This window comes from Alternaria novae-zelandiae (genome assembly GCF_023758075.1).
Source record: "Alternaria novae-zelandiae strain BMP 2774 chromosome Unknown scaffold_22, whole genome shotgun sequence".
Classification (NCBI taxonomy): Eukaryota; Fungi; Ascomycota; class Dothideomycetes; order Pleosporales; family Pleosporaceae; genus Alternaria; species Alternaria novae-zelandiae.
Genome location: NW_026056982.1, coordinates 478,757 through 501,033, shown reverse-complemented (window position 1 = coordinate 501,033; position 22,277 = coordinate 478,757). Strand labels below are relative to the sequence as shown.

The 22,277-nt window shown below is 52.0% G+C and overlaps 3 protein-coding genes across 3 annotated transcripts; 1 reads left to right on the top strand and 2 right to left on the bottom strand.

The window, feature by feature from the left end:
* Positions 1 to 6,270: 6,270 nt before the first annotated feature.
* J4E88_009120 (uncharacterized protein) lies at positions 6,271 to 8,829 on the bottom strand (the record flags this gene model as incomplete). Its single annotated transcript, XM_049402725.1, has 4 exons — positions 6,271 to 7,414; positions 7,668 to 7,965; positions 8,013 to 8,594; positions 8,646 to 8,829. The coding sequence occupies 4 exons, from the start codon at positions 8,827 to 8,829 to the stop codon at positions 6,271 to 6,273; spliced, it is 2,208 nt and encodes a 735-aa protein (XP_049251580.1).
* A 215-nt stretch (positions 8,830 to 9,044) lies between these two features.
* Positions 9,045 to 10,580, top strand: J4E88_009119 (uncharacterized protein; the record flags this gene model as incomplete). The annotated part of the gene is made up of 2 exons (XM_049402724.1): positions 9,045 to 9,394; positions 9,443 to 10,580. 2 exons carry the CDS (start codon positions 9,045 to 9,047, stop codon positions 10,578 to 10,580), a joined length of 1,488 nt encoding a protein of 495 aa, XP_049251579.1.
* Positions 10,581 to 18,829: 8,249 nt separating this feature from the next.
* Positions 18,830 to 21,870, bottom strand: J4E88_009118 (uncharacterized protein; the record flags this gene model as incomplete). The annotated part of the gene is made up of 4 exons (XM_049402723.1): positions 18,830 to 19,040; positions 19,093 to 19,836; positions 19,885 to 21,465; positions 21,512 to 21,870. 4 exons carry the CDS (start codon positions 21,868 to 21,870, stop codon positions 18,830 to 18,832), a joined length of 2,895 nt encoding a protein of 964 aa, XP_049251578.1.
* Between the last annotated feature and the right edge of the window lie 407 nt (positions 21,871 to 22,277).

The following is a 22,277-nucleotide window of genomic DNA, read 5'->3' as shown; positions in this document are numbered from 1 at the left end:
TCATCTCGCGTCCACCTTATTTTACCTCAGTATCTCGATACCACTCACACATCACACTACACTATCACACTACAGACTTCGCGAACGAGGTCGACCATTTGGGTCTTTTTACGGCGTTTAAGGGAGCTCGCTCCTGAGCGGCTTTTCGGGTTTTTGGGCGCTATGCGTTTTTCATCCTTGGGTTTTCTGTCTTTCGGCTTGGCACTGTGCGATTTGGTTTGTGCGGCTTGGGCTTGCTTTGGTATGCGACGCTACGTGTGCACGGGACTGGACTGGTCTGTGACAGTAGCTTGTAAGGTTTATTGTTATCATTGGAATTTGGGGATGAGGGATTGGAATGAGCGGGATGGGCTTTGGGAACTGGTTTTGATTGTTGAGCGATGGGCGGACGAATGGGTGGATGGGTAGTCTCTTTTTCACGGCCTTGGGATGAGCGATGAAGGTGGCAGTCTGCTTGGAGCGTTTTGGGTGCGAGAGAGGAGGTGTATGGTTGAAGGATGCGGGTATGGTGAGGGGAGGGTGGATGGGGGAAGATGGATGGGGGGTTGGGGAGGAGAAGTAGGGGGTTAGTGAATGACTATCGCTTTTACCTGTGCAAAATCCACGTTCGTCTCATGTTTCTATACGCGTGCTTGTGTGGTCGGTGGCATAGGCGTATGAGGCCAGTGGCTACTTGGGTCTAGCGCACCACGACGCTTGGACGGGAGATGCATATATAAACCCCTCTACTACCTTCCTCACTCCTTTTCTTGCATCACAAAAGCTTTCCTCTTTTTCCTAAAATGTAGAGGACTGCAGTTTCATGTGCGCTCCTCCTCCTTTTTTCCAAAGCCACTGAAGGATTATCTCATGTGCGCTCCTCTCCAGTTTTTCCAAAAACCAATAGTGGCAGCGTCCATGTGCGCTGTTCGCTGGCTCCTCTCCAGACTTGCAAGACGATACCGGCACATGCGCTTCTTTCCCGCTTTTTCCAAAAATTACATCAATGAGTTTACATGTGCGGTCTTCTCGACGCGACAAAAACCCAAAACCCGATTCATCTGGATACATGTCTGAATACCAAATCGCAGTCGAAGTTTTGGAATGGTGTGCTCCTCCTTCTGTGCCGAAAGGAATCGAGGTCGACGAAATGAGAGCAGACTCTCCCGGTTTTTCTACATCAAAAACCATGCTGATTGGCGATGAGCGGTGCGCTCGCAGTCCACCGCCTATTTGCCGAAAGACCAGAGAGCAACGAAGATGGAGAGAAGAGAGGAGTGGGGTGGGGGCATATAAACACCTCTCTCGACTTCCTTTCTTGTCTTCTTATCCTGCGCACTTGGTTGTGCTTTTACCAAAATATCCATGGAGTGCGTTTATGGAGTGTTTCTGGGCTTTCTTCCAAAAATCTGCAAGCTCCGAACCATGAGGGGGGTCGCTTCTCTGTCCGCCTCTTACACCAAAATCGACTTGGCAATGACGAATGGAGTCAGTCATCCTGCCCTTCTTTCTACCAAAAACACTACTTCAAAGAGAGCCATGGAGTCTGTCCGCTTCTCTGCCTTTCTCTAAAATCAGGGCCTTCCGCGAAATGGAGTGTCTCTCCCTCTCGCTTTCCAAAATCAAGAGGATCAGAATGAATGTCTGCTCCAGCTTCCTCTCAAACTCACATACATGCTTGCGATGGCGTTCCTCGCTTCCTCGGCCTTCTTTTCTACTGAAAGAAAGGAGAAACTGTGGTATGGAGTCCGCTGTCTTCTCCGCCTTTCTCTAAAACTGGAAGATAGAATGTGCATGGATTGTCTCTCTCTTCTTCAAAACATAGCACACGAATTCGAATGGAATCTGTCCCGTGCGCTGCTCCTCCAGTCTCCAAAACCATTGAGATGGAGCGACATGGCTGTGCTATAAAAGGACGACAAAGAGAATGATGTCTGTGTGAGAAAAGCCTCCGCTGGATGATGATGGAGTGGTTCTCGCTGCGTCTACCAAAACGGTTCGAGGATCTATTCATGGAGAGAGCTGGAGTGGGGTTGTCGTACCAAAACAGGTCTGCATTCTGCACATGGCTGTCCGTCCTCCTGCTTCCAATTCGTATAACCAATTCGGCATAGCGGCTGAGCGGGTAGAATGGATATATAAACCCCCTCTTCCTCCCTCTTTCTTATCTTCATCACTCTACACGCCTTCGGGCTTTTACCAAAAGCATTTGAGGTTGTAGTGATGGCTCTTCTGCTCCTTCTTTCTCCAAAATTCACGGTTCGATGGTGTATGTGCCGCTCTCCTCCGCTTTCCGGTCTTTCACTCAAAACTGACCTTCGTTATCTCCATGTTTCCAAAAGGACGATAACATCACGATATAAGAGAGACTGAGAGCGGTGCGGTGTCCAAAATACAGCAATACAGCGATTGATGAGCTCTTTTGGCGAGTATCTGGCCGTCACTAATGCGGAGTAGCGCAAGACGTGGGTATAAATTCTACCTTCTGGTCCTCTTCTTCTTTCCTTATCACTACTACATCCTTCGGGAATTTACTAAAAGTAAGCTACGACACTTCTATGGTTCTCTGTCCGCTCTTCTTAAAAATACAACCAAAGATGCTATGCTTCGGTCTTCCTCAAAATCACCACAAGGATGCTTGATGTCTGTTCCCTCCTTTCTGCAGAACTCAAAATATGGTTCAAATCCTTATCATGACGAGCCTTCCTGCGAAAAACTACTAAATAGACTAGCGAAGACGAGGATGGAGACGAGAAAGCAGAAGGTACCGCTGCGATGAGAGAGGAGTCTGTGAGAACTTGCATACTCGAAACTGAAAGGATCGGTAAATCTCGCAATGGCCTGTGGGTGTCCTGCCTCTTCGACGTACTACGCGCTAGTAAGGGGTGAGGGTACATAAGCACCTTAGAGTTCGCTCTGCTTCTCTTTTCTAAACTACAAACTCTTACTTTGTGCTTCTAAAAATGACTTAGCAAGCCGCGTATGGGTGTCCGGCTGTGAGAACCAAAAGGTACTTTTGGAGAAGCGATGGTGTGGGCGCGCCTCCGAACACCGAAAATTGCGATACTGCGATTTCATGTCCTCTTCCCGCGTCTACAAAACTTCGAAAGAAGCTTGCCATGTTCTGTGTGGACTTCCAAAACTATATATCTACAGTAGTATGGAAGAAAAGAAGCGCAGAGGTCCTGACACCATTACCAAAAAAAACCCCAAAACACCAGCGAGATGGATCATGGTCTCCGGCTTCTCTGCTCCCTGTGCGATTGCACGGACTGGCTCGGCATATAAAAACTCCTCTTTCGCTGTTAGGTTTCTCTTCTATCATCTATCTCAAAAGGTCTCCAGGGTTTTACCAAAAGAAATACGCCGCTGACCCATGGCGCGTTCGTCGGACTGACCGAAAATGCAATCTTCTACATTCATGTTGCGGCATTGCGCTGGGGATTGCAACGGCGGAAAGAAAGAGGAAGAAGGACATGGTGCGTGCTTCTCTAAAAGCAAACAGAAGCATTATCCATGGTTGGGAGCGAGTGGGACTTGCGAAGATCGTCCCTACTACAAAACACGGACGGACATGTTTCATGGAGTGAGGCTCTCTCCTTCTTCCGCAGCAAATCTGGAGTATATGAACCCTCGATCGGCGTCTCTGCTCCCTTCTTCATATCATCCACCACTTTATCCTTTGGAATCAAAACTGTGTGGGATTGTACAAATGTCCTTTCTGGCCTGTAGAGTCTCTCCAAAAGGTTCAACAACAATGAAAATGACCTTCTCGCCGGCCTGGAAGCGCCTAAAAGCCCTTACTTCCTCTTTATGTTCTATCGAAAAGGCACAAAAGCGAACATATGCCTACACTGTCTCGCTGCCATCTCAAGAAGAACAGAAACGGTGTGATGCGGGAGATGAGTGCGAGATTTGTCTCATCGGTTTCTAAAACCATGCCTTGATGAGATATGAGCTGTTCCTCTGCCTGGTCGTTGGGTAAAACTATCACCGGCAACACCTTCATTCTTCTGAATCACACTCTTCTTCTGGGTCTTCCAAAATATCTGCGACGAGGATCCGATGGTCTCACTTCTTTCCAAAACTTTCGGTATAAGCCGTCATGTTTGCGCTGCTCCGCCCGAAACCTCTAGAAAACGATTACATGACGTCGAAGCAGTGGGGGTTTGCATTAGTCAGATTGCCGCATATATAAACTGGCACGTCTGGGCAGTTCTTCCAGCATCGTGCTCTTCCTGACTTATCCAAAATAGTTCTGCAGTGGGGAATGGTCCTCTGTCTTTAAAAACCTACAATGTCTACGTTATGGCTGTGTGTCCTCTTTCCAAAAGCATGTAACCTCCCGGCTATGGTCGTGGGCTCTCTTTTCTGGAAAAAGCACACAGATGTCTAAAATGAGTCCAACTCTACGGGATCTTGTCTCAGCGACATTCTCACTCGAACTTTAAACATCGCAGTACATGTGTTACGTCAAAAACTGAGCATGAAAGCAATGCATGTCTTCGAGAGTGTCGCGTTTGTAACTTCAAGAACAATGATAAAGACTGCGCATGTGTTGTCTGGCGGTTCGGAAGCTGTGAATATAAAAACCTCTGCGGTTACCTTTACTCTTCTTCACCACACTCTCTTCCTAAGTCTACTAGAAAGCTAGGTTGGACACGTACATGGTCTTCTTTCTTCCAAAACTTGCTTACAATAACCTAATGTTTGTCCTTCTTTCCAAAACGCCTAGCCAGAGTGTCATGAGTTAGAGACTGTGGGATTTGGCATTGCCTACAGTATCTCTTAAAAAAACATCCTGGACAAGTCCATGTGTGCGTCCGAAAAATCGCGACTGAGGTTAATGATGTGGCTGAGGGTGTCGAGCTTGTAACACTGAAAACATATCCGCTGGTTTACATGAGTGTCTCCTAGTTGGGCGGCTGGGTATATAAATATCGCCGCGGTTACCTTTACTCTTGTTTATCACACTCTCCTTCTTGAGTTCATTAAAAGGCTCTATTAGACAGTTGCATGGTCTCTTCTTCTTTTCCAAAACTTGTACCTGGAGCATTTGATGTTCCTCCTCCCTCCCAAACCGCCCAAAGAAAAGTACGATGAGTTCGAGACTGTGGGATTTGAGACCAACTACAGTATTCCCAAAACAGAACCAGAACAGAACCATGTGTTCGTCCTGGAAGGACGAGGCCAAACCTGTCATGTGGCGGGGAGCGTTGAGCTTGAAATACAAGAAGAGAGACCAAGTCGCTGAGAGCACACTGCGCTATGACCATGTCTTCAGCAATACATAAACCCCAGGTTTCAACGGTTCTTCCTTCACAACACTTCTTTCTTTACTGTCCAAAACGCATCATTCAACAACTGATGAACTGAGAATCTCCTCGCCGAACCAAAAGGCCCTGTCAATGTCGCCATGAGAAGTCGACCTGTGCGATCAAAATGAAAATGCAAAAGGCAAACTCGATGACGAGCCTCTCTGGACATTATTGCGTTCTTATAAATGGACAGAAGATTGTGTTCTCTTGCTTTCCCACATTCCAAAAACGCGCCCGTTTGTTCAATGTTCGTGCCGTTCCCGGAAAACTCTGGAACATCATGCAATATGGGTGCGCAACTGGAATGCATCACTCAAACCACGGATGAAGATATTCATGCGAGAGACCGAAACTTCCATGCAGTCATTTTATGTCTCTGCGAGTCCTGTGGAGTCGACAAAAATACTTCAAGCTAACGACTTCAAATCCAGCGTCGCTGACCTCATGGCTCTATTGACGCATATATAAACTTCACATCCACACTCACTCTTCTTCAGCACACTTCCTTTCACTTCTTTCCAAAAAAAACCACCCGCCTCTACTATGGTCCGGGGGTCTTCTCTCCAAAAATGGCACACGTTCGCATCGATGAGAATCCGCTCCAGCACCTCGTACATTAAAAACAAACAAGATGGATCCTCTGCATGGAGAAACTCTCCAAGTTTTCTGCCGTGGTTCAAAATACGATATTTCGGCTTGAGAGTGCTGAGTAAGAAGATGGGTAATCGTCGTTGTGGGATTGATGAGGGGAGGTGTGATGGTGTGAGCTTTTGTGTGTGCGAGTCGGTCGAAGCAGGTAGTCATGCGATCACAAAGCCGGTAGTTTGTAGCATTTTGCATCACAGACTTGTCAATACAATGTTCTCGAACTACATCTCTCTCTCACGCAGAATCAACAAAACAGTCTCAAAATACCTATCTTAGTATTCCATATGGAAGCATCCACCTCCACACATACCTCCACCGTGCAAATCTACAACCTCAACCCCCTCAACCCCTCCCCCACCGCCTCCCTACTCCTCAAGCTCTCCCCCGCCGCCCTCTGCGCAAACCCCACAACATCCTTAACCCGCATTCCCCTCCCAAGTCCATGCGCCACCGCCCCACAAAACGTGTCGCCAATCCCATTCACACTAACCACCTCATTCGGCTGCAGCACCTTCTCCACCGGAAACAGTCTTATATAAAGACCACCAACACCCTTACCCTTCTCCTTCCCATCTCCACCAGCTGAACCAGCCGACGCCGACATATTCCTCGCAAGAACATACCCCCTCTCCCTCTCATCATATAACTCCTCCGCATCGTTCGCGAGCAATTTCGTCATCAACACGCCCTTGCTTCCCAATTTCGTCAGGATAGTAGGGAAGAAAGGCAAGAGTTTGATGGTTTGTTGCGGGATGCCTTGGTCGACTAGTTCGCTTCCTACGGTGACGGCTAGCGGGACGCGTAAGCCGCCGTTGGGTATACCCAGTGCGTCTATCACACCGAACCATTCTGGAGACTCGAAGAGCGTGGATTGTGCGGCGTAATCGTGGAGAGCGGTGAGTTCGTACGTGTTTGGTGTTATGATGTCGACGAGGGGGGTGGGGTAGATAGATTGTGTGGCCGTGGTACTGGACGTGGAAGGGAATATACGCAGCGACTTTGCCGTGGAGACAGGCTCGAAGATCGTGGTTGTATCGGGGTGACGGGCGGCTTGGAGCCAGGTGTGTAGAGCGGGTGACGACCAATTTGCGTCTGTGACGAAGGCTTTGGGGCGGGGGGAGGTGGTGGTGAAGATGCTGGTCGCGAGTTCTTGGATGGTTTCGATGGGGATGGTTTCGAGGATTGACATGTCGGCCATGGCGAGGGCGAGGTCTTTGTTTGTGTTGTTGATGGCAACGTATTGGGCTGTTCGGGATGGGGCTGGGAGAGTTTCTATGCCGGTTGTTGGCATGCCTTCCGATTGCAGCTGGCTGAGGGCGGCGCGGCCGCTCAGGTCGTCGCCAACGGCACTGTGGAGATGGACGAATGAGCCTAGGAGGTGAGAGGCTTTCGCGATGTTGTGTGCTACGCCTCCGAGTGTTTGGGTGATGACTGCTGGGTTCGAGGTGTGAGGTAGTGGTTCTGTTTGACTTGCAGAAGCTGTGAACGGAGCATAGTCACACGAAAAGTCGACCGCGAGGGCACCTGCAACGACTACGTCCGGGACTTGTCGAGACTCATTTGTAGACGAAATTGATGTGGCAGGAGTAGAGGGAGGCTCAGAAGGTGATGAGGTTGCACTAGATGCGGAACTGGACTGAATAGGAGTGAAGTAAGAGGAAGTTCGTCTAGCATACTTACATCAGTGCCAGTCTACATTGAGCAACAAGAGTGCTGGCTCACCCTTGGGCTTCTTCCTGCTTTGCTTCAAGTATGGCAAGCTCTCGTGCTACGATGGTAGCCCGTCTCACGTTCGATTCTATAAGGGCCCTGTTGGCGGGTATACTCTTGCCCTTGCTGAGCTCCTTGATCTTAGCAAGCACAAAGGGCGTGTTGTCTTTGCCGGAGATATTGGCTGCTTCAGCTTGTTTCAGAGCTTCGGCAATGATTACATCCATTTCATCCTTGGGTATAGCGAAATCGGTAGGAACGGGGTTGGCGAAGAGAAGACCAGATGAGATCTGAAGTGCGTGTTGCGCATCTAAATGGTATTAGTAATGGAACAAAAAGGAGGATTTGAAGACTCACATATGACAGCAGCAGCCTCGATCTCATCCGCAATGGTCGTCGGACTCTTGACCCCACTGTCCCTCGACCAGAAGGCAGGGAAGTCTACATTGCCTTTTCGTCCATCGGCGAAGGTGCCCACGCCTACGCCTTCAGTCTCAAGGTACTCTATTGTCCGCGGTATATCGAGGAAGCTCTTGCAGCCACTAGAGATAACGGTGACCGGAGTCCTGCCGAGCTCTGTCAAATCGGCAGAAATATCCATGCTTGACTCAGCGCCGCGATGAACCCCACCAAGGCCACCTGTTCCAAAGATCTTAATGCCAGCGAGGTGAGCGAGCAGCATAGTGCCTGATATAGTTGTACCGCCATTGAAGGACTTGTCGGTCAGTCGCATACCGCATACATAGCCGAGGTCTCGTCGCGAGAGCTTCATTGTGTTTGGGTTACCAGCAGAAGAAGCCAGCTTGATCAGCTCTTCTGGATCCATGCCTACACGTGCTACACCGTCTAGAATGCCAATGGTAGCTGGGATGCCGCCATTCGTTCGGACTACGCTTTCGAGGAGGGATGCGAGGGCTACGTTTTCGGGGTAGGGAAAGCCTGTCACGTGAGTTAGCAAGCGATGCGCGTATAAATATATTTCGTTCCTACCATGAGTGTAAATTGTCGTCTCCAGCGCGACGACGGGCTTTTTGGAGTGTAGAGCTTCGCGCACCTCCTCCGAGACGCGGAAGAAGCCATTGTTGGTTAGATGGCGCCTTCCCGATGCAGTCGCGATGCCATGGCGACTGGCAGATATGCGCGGCCTACCAATTGAACGTGCCAGAAGTCTCATAGTGACGTGAGAGAGTGAGGGTGGGTAGATAGCTAGGTATGGAGGGGTGAGCTCGAGCTGTCGCGCCAAGACGCGGAGGTGCCAGGGAACTCCGAAGAGAACACCTACGACGCAACATCCGCCGCGTAACCATCGACTGTCCAACCCGCCAGCCAACCCAATTCCCTCACCACCGACCTCATACATGACTGGATAGCTTGACTGCTGGTCCAACAATGAGGTCTTTCCTCTTTACGAGCTGCATCGCAGCGCTTTCGAGCTTCGCGAGCGCCGAACTCAACCTGTCACAACCGCTGCTATCCAAGCAGGTGCTACCCAGCACATTTACACCACCGCAAGTGTTCAAGAATGCCAACCTAGTCCGGACGACGAACCTGGACAAGGCATACGCAAGAGAGACGATCAATGTCATAATCGAGAACATTGACGACAAGGCGCAATCAGAATACTATCTGCCATTCGACTCGAGCACGCTGTCCAAAGTTGGAGGGTTCGAAGTAAGAGACAAGAAGGCGGCTGAGAAGGGTATCTTCAAGGTCGAGGTAGTGGGCTTTGATGCAGAGAGGTAGGCAATGGTACAATTGATATCACATATCGAGACTGACCGGGACAGCTCCGTTGAGTTCTACAAGATCCATCTTCCCGAACCCCTCGCACCCAAGGCGCAACAAACCATCAGCATCTCCTACTCGATCGCCTCGGCTCTGAAGCCCGTCCCCGCCCAGATCGCCCAGACGGACAAGCAGTACATTCAATACGACTTCAGCGCATACGCACCCTCGGCCTACCTCACCGAGAAGCAGCGAACCAAGGTCAAGTTCCCCAACAGCGATGTGCCAGACTACACGAGCCTTCCCTCGGAGCTCAACGACGAGCAGACCGCCGACCCCCAGAAGCAAGGCTCGACCTTCACATACGGTCTTTACAACAACGTGCCCGCAGGCGCCCAGCAGGCCGTAAGCGTGCGCTACGAGTTCACCAAGCCCGTCACCCACGCGACACTGCTGGAGCGCGACATCGAGGTCTCGCACTGGGGCGGCAACCTGGCATCTGAGGAGCGCTACTGGCTCGTCAACCAAGGCGCCGGACTGAAGAACCACTTCTCGCGCGTAGAATGGCAGCGCCAGTCCTACCTCAACCCACCCACCTTCGCCCTCAAGGGCCTCGCTCTCCCCCTTGCCCCCGGCGCCGTCGACCCCTACTTCACCGACGACATCGGAAACGTCTCGACCTCCAAGTTCCGCCCCGGCAAGAAAGAAGCCCTTCTAGAGTTGAAGCCGCGATACCCCGTCTTCGGAACCTGGAAGTACAGCTTCCGCGTCGGCTGGAACGCAGACCTATCATCGTACCTGCGCAAGCTCTCCACGGGCGACACCTACGCGCTCAAAGTGCCCTTCCTCGAGGGCCCCCGCTCCGGCGAAGGCATCTCCTACGGCCGCGTAAATCTCCGCGTTATCCTCCCTGAAGGCGCGAAGAACGTGAAGTTCTCCACCACCGTTCCTATCGTCAGCAACGAGACTAGCCTCCACAAGACTTTCATGGATACCCTTGGCCGCACCACACTCGAACTCACGGCTATCAACCTGGTTGATGAGTTCAGAGACCGTGACCTCGTTGTGACGTACGACTACCCCTGGACTGCTGGATATAGGAAGCCGGTTGTTATCACTCTGGGCATGTTTGCGGTGTTTGCTGTTACGTGGGTCGTGGGTAGCATTGATACTAGCATTGGGAAGAAGAAGACTGCGTAGAGAAAAGAGAGGAGGGTTGGAATGTACAAAAAGTAAACAGGGAAGAAAGGATTGATATCGAGAGATTTTGGGTATCGATGTATTTGGCTGCGTGGACTGGGTTCTCAGCAGTCAGTCAGTCGATTGAGGAGTATAGCGTTTTTTGTAAGGATCATGTAAGAAGAATGAATACGAAGTTCCAATTCCAATTTTCCCGGTATCCAATCGTCTAGGGTATCACGCACTGTTCTCTACCATCTATCACAACATGTCCCTGTGCTCTCTAATCCAATTTACAACCCAGCACTCTCCGTCTACTTCCACTTCTCTCACAGCTCAAACAAACACAGCCCCATCAAAAAGGATCCCTCCTTCCCTTAACCCGATGAACATGGCGACACACAACCCTCACACCCTCTTCACATCCCCTCCGCCCCACTTCACTCTTAACACACTGCGCTATGCGTTCCGCAATCGCCACACTGCGATGGGTACCAGAGTGACAACACACACTCAGACTGACTTCCATCTCCCTCCCCCTTCCACCATCCCTGCTTCTAGCGCGCTCCCCAAACCGAACAACCCTCTCCACAGCTTTCCGTGCCGCATACCTCGCCTCACTGTCTTCCATGACAATGTCTTGAATCCGCGGACTCACGCCTGAGTATTCTCGGCATAGAGAGGGTGAGGGTGGGCGGACGGTGCGCGCGTCGATGGTGTAGAGGTGCGGGATTGGTGGGGTGCGGATGGGGAGTTGGGAGGAGAGGAGGGAGGCGCGCGTGGATTCTGAAGGTGTGAGGTCCGTGGCGAAGGTTATTATGTAGACGGTTGGGGTTGCGGGGATGGGTGTGTGGGAGGTGGGTTGGTGGAGGGGAGGGTGGGAGGATTGGTGGGTGTGGTATGAAGTAGAGCGAGGTAAAGTGGTCCGTTGAGGCGGAGTGGAAGAACGATATCGTTCTCGGTGGTGGAGTTGGGAATCGTATTCGAAGGAGTGGGAGTAGGTGGCGTACTGCTTCTTAGGCATCTTGTTGGTGGTATCGTAGTGCCGTGTGGGGGGTCGGGGTGGTGGTGGTATGTATCTGCTCTCCCTTTCCCTCTCTCTTCTACTCTCTCTTCTACTCTCTCTATCCCTCTCTCGATCTTTCTCCCTCTCCTTCTCCCTCGCCCTAACACGTTCCCGTTCCCTCTGCCTCTCCTCCTCTGCAATCCTGACCGTCCTGCTCGACGTCCCCTGAGCAGGCGGAAGATCGAAATGAACGTGTCTGCCCTCCGTCTTCTTGAGATTGCTCTTGCGCGGTGGTCTTTCTGGCTGCTGTGTTTGAACTGGTTTGACGTATCTCCAATATTCTGTTTGAGAGGGTCGGTATGAAGTGCTTGGTCTGTGAGATGTGCCGGGTCGTGCGTACGTAGTTTCGTAGTAGGAATTGTAGCGACGTGGTTCTGTGTACGGGTAGGGTCTGGACATGTAAGTTGTGTCGTAGGATCTCGAGGTGAGTCTGTGAGGGTAGAGGGGAGGATGCAGGTAGGTGTGTGAGTGGTGGGAGGGAGGTGCGGAAGTGTAGCGGTACATGGTTGTTCTTTCTCGTCTTCATGCCTTTTGTGATAGCGATAGACTGCTGTGTCTCCCCTTTGCGCGATGCGTATATTTACAGAGCCATGATAGAGGAAGAAATGATATTGGTGGTGTAGGTGACAGACGTTGGCGAAAGATTCAGAGTTCTTCGCGTAGGTTGATGGTAGTACGATACTCATAGTATGGCGTTCGCGCTCCGTGCTTGCGAGCATGCCGATAGGCAGTCGAAGCTCGTGGGAGTCACAGTCGCACAGAACGACATGGCGTTCCTGCTTCCCCACACTGCCATGTGTTGGGTGCGCATTGCTCTTGCCAAAGCTGAGGTTCGGAAATAGAGATTGAGATATGGGAACGCGACCAGCACGGGTATATGATTGCTATGAAGCTATTGCGAGTTCGACAACTTGGTTTGAGAGTGAGTCTGAAGTGGTGATAGGACTGAGAGAAGACTTGCAGTGGTCGACCGTTGATGACTTTAAGAAGTGACGATTGGTGAGATGACGAAGTGGTCAACAGACTGGAGGAAGGAACTACCAACTCTAGAAGCAGCTACCTCATTATATGCGCATTCCCCAAAACCTCTTCTTCTCTTTACGTGCTCTTTCCTCTTGCGCCAAACAGAAGTCTAGTGGATAAGTCTACGCCACATTACCAAGGCCTCTTCACTTGGGCTGCTGCCTTTCTGGGTTTAAGAACTCGATCACTAATCCTCTCATCGAATCTGCCTACCACACTTCTTGTCGCATCAACAGTAGCCATCTCGAAACTCGCAACGACTTCGAAACGAGTTTACAATTCAGTACATCTCGCGTCTAGTCAAGCTTTCTAACAGTGGGTCACCGGCCTCTCTACTGCACGACATCTGTCTGACTCCGCCACACATTCTCGCTTCCACAAGAACCCACGAGGATCCAGGACTGCAGTTTCGCAATGTGCTCAGTTCCACATTTCGTCGCTTGCGTTGGGCATCACCACAGTCAGAACGATTTAGCTTTGGCTTTGGATGACTTGCTTATGATGTGCGAAGCGGTCCCGGCGTGTAAGCCGTATATTGGCATCTCGGCTGTATCTCACAATTTGCGGTCCGTCTTGAGGCCGGCCTTGATCGTCCGTTGGGCATCAAGGTACCATGTCGGCGTCCTCGCACGGCTCGCTGACCGCTGCGACGACCCGGACGAAACTCCAGCTGCAGGTGTTCAGAGCACTGTCGTTGTCGACAAGCGAGGTGTTGTGATTGCCTTGACTAGTCGATGCGAGGCATCGCGACGTCGCTCATGCTTGAGCAGATTTCGCCATCGCGACAGCCCCACCGGGACCCTGCACTGTCTCGAACATCGACAGAAGCCGTGTCTCGTTATGTGGATATCACATATTGTGCATGCGCGGTGCAGGCATACCGCTGCGCTCAAGGCTCCGAAGTTGCGGTCTGACAGATCCGGAACCGCTGAGGGGTCCGATGTTGTGTAACGAGCTCTTCGAAGGGTAACCCGGACAGCACATAGCAAAAGCTGCGAATATGCAAACCGATTTCTTGAAAGTACGGCCGAAAAACCATGGCATGGACAAGCTCTATTGGAACGAATGAGGCTAACGATTGACAAGGTCTCTGATTGAATTGGAAGGACAAGCCGCATCGTCTCATCATGCCATATGAACTGAGAACTGACACAGTCTCCTCAACACCATGCACGACACATCTCTCGGACCTCTTGTCGTGAAGAAATCCGAGCGTCGTCAGTGGAAGGGCCGAGTTGTATCAGCCGTTCGCTTGCGCCTTCGATCCTCTTTGGGGCTCGTCGCGATACGTGCACGAACAAGAGGTTCGTCACCGAAATGTGGCCGACAGCCGCTGCTCAGCGCACGAGCAGTACTCACTGCGAAAGTACAAGTCGTACCGAAGCCGGGGAGATCATGACCGAGATTGCACGCTCGATGAGACGCGCAAAGAAGACGCTCAGAACATTCCAGGGTGTCTTCAATCTACTCCGCCCGTACAGGTTCTCCACTGTATGCGCGTTTCGATGTTGCAGCTAGAGCTGGGTCAGGGGCCCCTCCCGCACCGGATACCACTATCTGCACCCCAGACCCTAGCTGCTTACCGGCTATCGTCACCAAAGTGGCATGCCGGAGAACGTCTCCAAGTCGCCATGCAATTGTTTGCGATAAGCAATCGTCGATAGGAATCGGAGTCAAAAGGCCCTATCGTGCATACTCAACACTCACCACCCACCGGTGTACATGCAGCATGCCAGCTGAGACAATGTTAATAATAGGCGCATAATGCGCATCTTGCATTTCCCTCACCTATGTACCATTGCGGGGTATCCCGTTACAATTTCGGCTGCAGTAACGCGGTAGGTGGCCTTTCCTGTGGGAGCTGCCTCTAGCCGATGCGTTGCCTGTCTAATCGGTGAGGGAGCAAACGTTCGATTGGCGAAGACTCAGTCAGCGGGAAAGCACAGCGCGGTTGGTGTTACTTTTCTTGTCAACGTTTCGCCTGCGTGGGATACTGATTCGACGACCGGTGTTGCGACTGCATGTGCTGTTGGGGTTGATGGCCTGGATGGGGACTTGGCTTGCAAGGCGGATCTGAGCACATCTTCCTGTCACACTGCTAGTAACGCCTTGGAGATCCTACAGACGCGGCTACCGTTGAGGGAGCCTCACTTTCTCAAGGCTAAAGGCGAACTTGGTGGTTGTGTCATGTACCTTCTCTTTCGCTACACAGGGCTGTCCGTCGGTGTGATACGTCCGCAGTCGCGGTCCACGGGTTACTTGGGGACGCGAAAGCGATGTCTGTATGGGGTTGTGGGATCTGCGGGTATCTCCTCCGCCCGCTTTCCACACGCCTACCCATCTTGGCAACTGCCCAGGTGTCAACATCAGAGATATTCGCATCAAAGGACTTTGTATGGCCGGGTCGTTGTACCGGTGATGTTGCTGAATATAGTCGAATACGAGCGTCAAACAGGTTTGACTCTTGTCAAGACCCACGCGCGCGCCTACTCCGAGTATATACTCAAAGTATAAAGAAGAAAAAGCAACCACGAGAACACGTGCTACGAATACCCTGCTGTGTAAACCTAATCATCGAGTCGCGTCTAGCGTACAGTCGGCATCAACAACCGACATAATCACAGCATTCACCATCACCAGCAGCATGAATCGGATTTGCCTCAAAATACGATGTCGCATGCGCTACAAGCCTGGTATCGAGGTCTTCGGCGACTGCGAGACAAGGTGTAGCAACCACGCGCCCCCCAGGAAGCTGAACTTGCCGATGGAAAGCGAATGTGCCGCAACCTTATCCCACCTGGCAGCAACACCCGTGACAAGTTCACGCAACGGAGTCTCCTCCGCAACACCTTAATGACGCCCTTTTTCCAGCTCATTTCCCAGCATTTTGAACCAGAGAAATGCTCGTTGCTGCCCAACATTGCTTCACCGTATCAAACTCTACTCGTACTCCGTGCCATGTTTGCCGTTTCTGGGTGTGCCTCGGGAACGTGGGACATCGCCGTCTACTGCTTTGTCAAGTTTATCAGATGATGAAATCTTCCTTGACCGCTGGACAGGCAATGGAGAAAGGTCCGATGACTGCGGAAAACAGGACACTTTCAGCAATGATGCATGATCGACAGGATACAGTGCACTTTGCAGTAGATGCTGCGCGAAGTAAATGAATAGGAAAAGGAGTCCATGCAGCGACTGCGACTTTGGAGAGCGCAGCATACGCGAATGGGAAGGAGTTGTACGTTGCGACTCCAACACGTACAAGGTTACCCCAAATGATCGACGGCCTGCACCCGGCAACCAACGCATCAGCATCTTACTCATGCACACACTGTCCAACACGTACGATTTGCCAGACCTTCCGAACATCAACCGCAGTACGCGCTCAGTAAACAACTGTCGCAACACTCCCAGCCTCCACCCCAAAAATATCTCGTACGAGAATCCACCTTCACCGCACCCTCCTTGGTCTATCCATAGCGTAAGTAAGTACGTACTCCAGAACAGCCCCTCCAACATTCGGCACCAAGTCCGGTACGTCACCCGCCGTAAAGCTTCCGAGCGTGCCCACCTAGCTTGCAACGGAGCACGTGGGTACCGTGACTAAACTAGCTTCAACACCCGTCATCAATAACTTCTGTCTCTGCTCTAGTCCAACTTCAAGGCTCAGGGTCCGCGCTACTCTGATCGCCTTGACCGGAACCCGCCGTCACGTTTTTTTCTTCGCGCTTCGCTCTTCGCACTTCGCTCGCTCGAGCCGCAAATAGCGCCGGGGGGGATTGGGGATGTGTCGATTGTGCAAGCACGCCAGGGACAAGTTGCTGTCAACGTTGCTAGTGAACCGGACTTTGCGTGCAGTAGTTCAAGCGTCATGTTGATGTTGAAGGGTGCTGTTCTGCTTTTTTGGCGTGATTTATTGCCTATTTGGGTGTTTCGCGCCGACGTTGGAACTTGCCAGGCGATTACCTTGATGAGCGCGATGCATGCTTGCTTTTAGTCTGATGAAGGGTTCACAGTCGTGCAGTAGAGAAGACAACATGTGCCGCTTCCCGTTGTCGCATACGTTTTCCGCCATCATCGTCGTTGTTGCGGTGAGGGAAAAGCCGCTAGGTCATTGGTAATGCGTAACCACATGAGCATTCTGTTGCGAACACGAAAGCGAAGTCGCAACGAGTTAAACCACGAGCGGTGAAAATATGACTATTTCAGGTTATTCATTCAATTCGCCTTGGGACTATGCAGGTGGTATCGGATACGGCAGGTGCGTTTGGCAATTCTTTAGTCTAGGTTCGTAGGTTACCCGCCCTTGTCATGCTTTTGCTTCTTCTTTTTCTACGCGCGATGAGGCGCCCTCTTTTCATGCAGAGGGGGAGCACGTGGATCGCGTAGTACATACACACCTTTTTGAATAACCCACTCACACTTTTTTTCGTAGGAAAATGGACTTGGAGATGAGGCGTTATGTACTGATTTACTTGCATTGCATTGCATTTTGCATTTGAGGCTGGTTGGGCAGCGACTAGAGATCGTGGGTTTGGACTTGGAATGCAGGTTGGATGTTGCGCATATTGATACCATTTCCGGGAACCCTGGGTTCCGCGAAATGTAGCAGTAATAATCGGATCATGTTAGATCGTATGATGATTAGTCGCGCATGTAACGGATTTACCCTTGACGTTCAAGATAGCTTTTGTTGCTTCTTTGCCTCTGTGAATGTACCGGTCGCCCGAACCACCGCATCTGTATACGTCCCTTGAAATGCTCGCGCCGCATAATCGACAGCAGGGATGCATCGCGACTGCAAGATAGAGTTTGCGATACAGTTTGAGACGGAGCCATGGTATTGGACTCTGTCTGATCGGTGTGAGATAATCATCAATCAGATTATTACAAACAATTACTACCGTGATGTGTGACACTTGGGGGGCGGGCGGCGGTAGAGCAGGAGTCGGCGAACCGCAGCCAGCCCGCACGAGCGAAACGGCTGAGGCGCTGCACCCGTGCGGGCCAATCTCTCCCAATCCCAAGCCGGAGCGGGGCGTGCGACGCCACAGTATTAGACCGAGGAAGTACCGTTAGTGAGCACACGAAACACGGTCATCTTGCAGGCTGTTCGCGATACGGCTTACGACTTGAAATGCGGCCATCCAAAGCCGTTGGGTGAGAGCCACGGAAAGAAAAGCCGCGGACCTGTAGATCAAAGTTCCACCATTGCATGAACGGTATGCTCGAGGGTCCGGCTGCGAAAAGCAAAGTAAAATGGATGGGATTGCAAATGCGATGCGGGCCCGATACATTGTGATTATTGCGACAAAGCGACAGGGTTGTAAGTGCTGTGGCTTGGACCTAGAACCCAAGATCTCCTAATTCGCGAGTCCTAGCGTGCATCGATGTAGATGCGCTCCGACGTCCGACTCCACACCACCCTCCACAAACGTAACATAGACCCCTAGTCTGATCGGTGAACGATGACGGGGAAGAGAGAGGAGAACGAGAAAAGGTCCCTGGGTATACCCATATCTGTGGTCCGGCGTGCAGTGGTGTGAGGAAAAGCAAAGGTTTAGTTGCAGTTGGAGAAAACTTGCTCCGTCCCCGCTACCAAGCCTTGGGCGGATATGTGTGCATACAGCGGGTAACTTGGGTTAATCCAGAGATACGCGAGGACAAGATCTGAGACGCAAAGGAAAAGAGGGAGGAAATGATGGATTCCGAAATGCTTAGTTTCAGCGCTAGCCGCCCAATGATGATGATAGATAATTCCAAAGAGTCCAAAGGAAAAGAAGCCTTCCGTTTCGTTGCCGTTCGCGTGTGCGGTTGTTGCTGCGCATGTAACAATGCGTTTCGCTCTCTTTCTAATAATAAAAAGCTGTCCTGATCGACGTGGGTGGTGGGAATAAAACAGAGGCGAGATTGATGGAACCCAAAAAGCAAATATATAAATATCCAGAAAGAATGTTACGTGCAGCTTCCGCGGAGTCTACTCATGCAAATCATCATGCACGTTCAGATCGGTATCGGCCCGGATCCACCAGACAATGGCGCGTGTCGGATGGCGGTTCAGATCGAGGGTGGCTGCCGTGTGCAGGAGATACGGAGATACATCGTCGGATGGGAGCGCAGGGCGGGAGTCGTCATGCCAATGCGCCTGGCCGATGTTGGATATGTCGTCATGATGTTGATTGCTTCATTCGAGACCCTGTTGCCTCTGGACGTTTTTGAGGATCTCGAGATCCATGCGGAGGATTGGCGAGTTTTGCGCCACGTCGCTAATGACAGAAATCGTGCGGCGGAAGAGGGCGGCGAGGTTGGCCTTGGTGAGCCAGGTATCGCTGGGTAGTAGGGGGTATAATTTGGATTTGTAAACCGAGGCTAGAACGAGCATGTTACCGAATTGTCTGGGGTATGTGTTAGTTAAGATGCCAAGGCAATAATCTGATGCAAACTTACGCGTGAAGTGTGCCGAAGACGTTGGTTACTATGAGCCTCTTCTTGCGCGTGGGTGTGAAGTAGTGGTACGTGCTGCCTGGCTCTTCGCCTACGCGATCAAATGCAATAGTACTCCGAATAGCAGCGTCAATACATTGGCAAGCGATCTTGATAATCTTGTGCTGGTCTTCGCTGAGGTCAACCATTTGCACGTTTCGGTTTGTAGCCGCACTTGGATAAGGCGATGGCGAGTTGTGCTGTGCAGCGCCGGTCGTGCCTGGGGGCGGAGGCGGGAACTCGAGCGTGTGACTCGCAAGCTTGAGGTAGGGTCGCAACATCATGTATAGGCCACCATAGTACTTGGCGCGTACACGAGCAATGTTGAGATCTGTCGAGGGTAACTCGTCGTCCGACCAGGCTAGTTCCGGTGTGAGCAGCTTCCGCCAACCTTCCAGTATCTCCTTGTGGGTGAGTGCGTGGTGAGCAACCTCCTTGAAGCTGGTAGGGTCGAAGGTCATGCGGCCAGTGGGGCCGTATAGAGCGTTATGCGCTACGTTGAGAACAACTCGTAGGAATGTCTGCGTGGAGTACAGCTTCATCATCAAGTCTTGCCTGGGGCCTGCGCGTACTTCCACCTCTTGCTGCGCGAAGTTGCTATCCTGGTCTTGCAAACAACTCTCGTTGACGCCTTCGGGATACATGATCTCGCTTTGATGTGCAGAAATGCCGGAAGGTGGTAAAGTGCTCATCTCTGCCAGGATATCACTAGAAACTATCAGCAAACGATAAGTCTATTCAAACGAAAATACTCACGATTCCAGTTGGAGAGCTGTCCAGTAGACACACATCACCAGGTTGAGTCTGTATCTCTCCTTGCCGCTCCATGTATGTCTTCGGTCGCTATTCTGACGGAGTAGCTTGCTGTAGTCGGCCTTGATGAGAACCAGGGCGATGCGACACGCGTTGTTGATCCAGCTCCAACTCTCCAGTACGCGAGCATACTGACTGAGGAACAGTGCAGCTAGGAGATTAGCTTGCGCATGCGCGACAGTGTTACCTCCTTGTTGATTTCCTAGGATATCGGTGGCGTAGGCATAGTAGGCCATGCCAGGTAGTAGGTCGATGTTCCTGGGGCGATTTTCATCGGAGGTCTCGCTGGTGAAACTGCCGCCATTGGGGTGTGGAGATTCTCTAAAGGTTCCCCATTCGTTGACGTATGGATGCCGGTCGTTCTTCGGCGCGGGCAAGGGATCTGTGTGAGCGCAGACTTTACCAAGAGCAAGGACGAGCAGTACAATCGCGTTGCGCAGAGACCTCTCGATCTCGCCGCGACCTGTTGCTAATCCTCCTTCGAAGTTGCTCTCCGAGTGTTTTCGCTTTACGCCATGGACGGGAGCAGGCGAGCGGGGGTTCATAGGCCTTGCATCAGGACTATATTGATCGCTGAAGTCCTTGAACATGCGCCTGAGCTTGGTCTCGTTCATGAACGGGTGGAATATGTGCATCGTCTCCATGTAGGACCTGAGCAACTCGAACATGACTGGGCGCGAGAAGTCGGGCCGACCATCTGAACCAAGCCCGTTGCTAGTGGCTTGCCGCGGCTGATGGGAGAAGTACTCTCGAGGTGTGCCGATCGGAGTCTTTACGGAACCGGCATCTGGAGAAAATGGATAGCCCCATAGCCCTTCTTTGCCAGGTGCTGGTGATGCGGCTTCGGAGTCGTTGCTGCTCTCCGGGCTTCCGGGTCCCTGCGCTCCGTCGTTTAGGTCTTGGCCCTCGCCAACACCCCAGACGCGCAACAGACCGCGATCCTGCTCAAGCTGCATCGGGTAGTCCGAGACTTCACGACCGTTGTCCATTAGCCTTCTTAGATAAGGAATACCTTGATAGAAAATGCTCATTTGCTGCCATTCGTCGAGCAGCTTGTGCGCAGGTGTGGTGTGATCACCTTGCAGACCGGTCTGTTCCTTGGGACTGGTCTCAGTGGCATGGCTGCGGTCTGTCCTTACACTCTCGGCTGGTGTGGCCGGTTGCTGGGGAGGTGGCGCGAACTGAGACTCCTGCTTGATAGATGCTGATGCTTGTCCGCCCAAAGGCGACATCATGTTCGAGTGAGGAGCGATGGGAGACTCCATCTTCAGGTTGCTGTTGACCCGGCCCATATGTCCTCTTCCCTGTATGGGAGTAGGCCATCTGGATGTGCCGTGCTCTCTCGGGGGTGCCGAGAAAGAAGCTACGGGCGAAGCGTGATTCGACATCATTTCGTGGTCTCGCGGCTGTGGGAGCCGGCTCTCAACGCTGGATTTCCAGCCGTTGAACTGGTCCACGAACTGCGACAGGACTTCAGATATGCTGTTAACGCTTTCTTGAAGTTGCATCATGCTTCTGTCTTGCCTAGGGTGGGTCAGCGATGAACCAAAGGGGGGAGGGAGCAACGCACTTGGGTGGCGGGACGTCCTTGTACTGGCAGTCGAAGTTGTTCTCTCTGCAGAACTGGCACGGTCGTGCTTCGTCACACTTTTGCTTTCGCGAACGGCAGTGGTTACACGCTTGGGTGGCGCGCACCTGCTTTCGCCGTATCTGTTGCGCGTTTCCATAGTCGTTCATGTACGGAGTCTGCGCATAGGGCGTAGCAGGAGCGGCATACTGCTGCTGGACAGGTGGTGGAGGCTGGACATGATATGGCGGTCCGTTGGGGTGTGATGGACTTATGGCGTGGTTGTATCCATTTGGTATGCTGCCATTGGGGCGATGCTCGTGGTTGATTGCCCACGGCTGGTGGTGGCCGCCATGCTCCATGGGAGTCTGACTTTGAGACTTGACGTCGACACTGATACTGACGCTGGTGGACCGGGAACTGTGTTGCTCTGGCGCAGTGGTTGTCTGAGGTGTGAGTGGGGGACGGTAGCTGTTGATTCGGTCCTGGGGGATCGTCACAGGCGATGCTCCAGTAACGCCATTGGAATGCTGACGAGGTGAGGGTATGTTCCGTGGGTCCGCAAGGGCACGAATATCAGATGGCGGAAGGGACGGTGAAGGTAGCGGTCCGGGATAGCCTTGAACGTGAGAAGGGTACTGGGCAGACGGAACCGGTAAGCCGTGAGAAGCGTAGGGGGGAGAAGCCTGGACCAAAGTGGGATGGGATGGAGGTCGAGTGGGTTGGGTATGAGGCGGTGGAGGAGGGGGTGGAAATCCGTGGCCGTTAT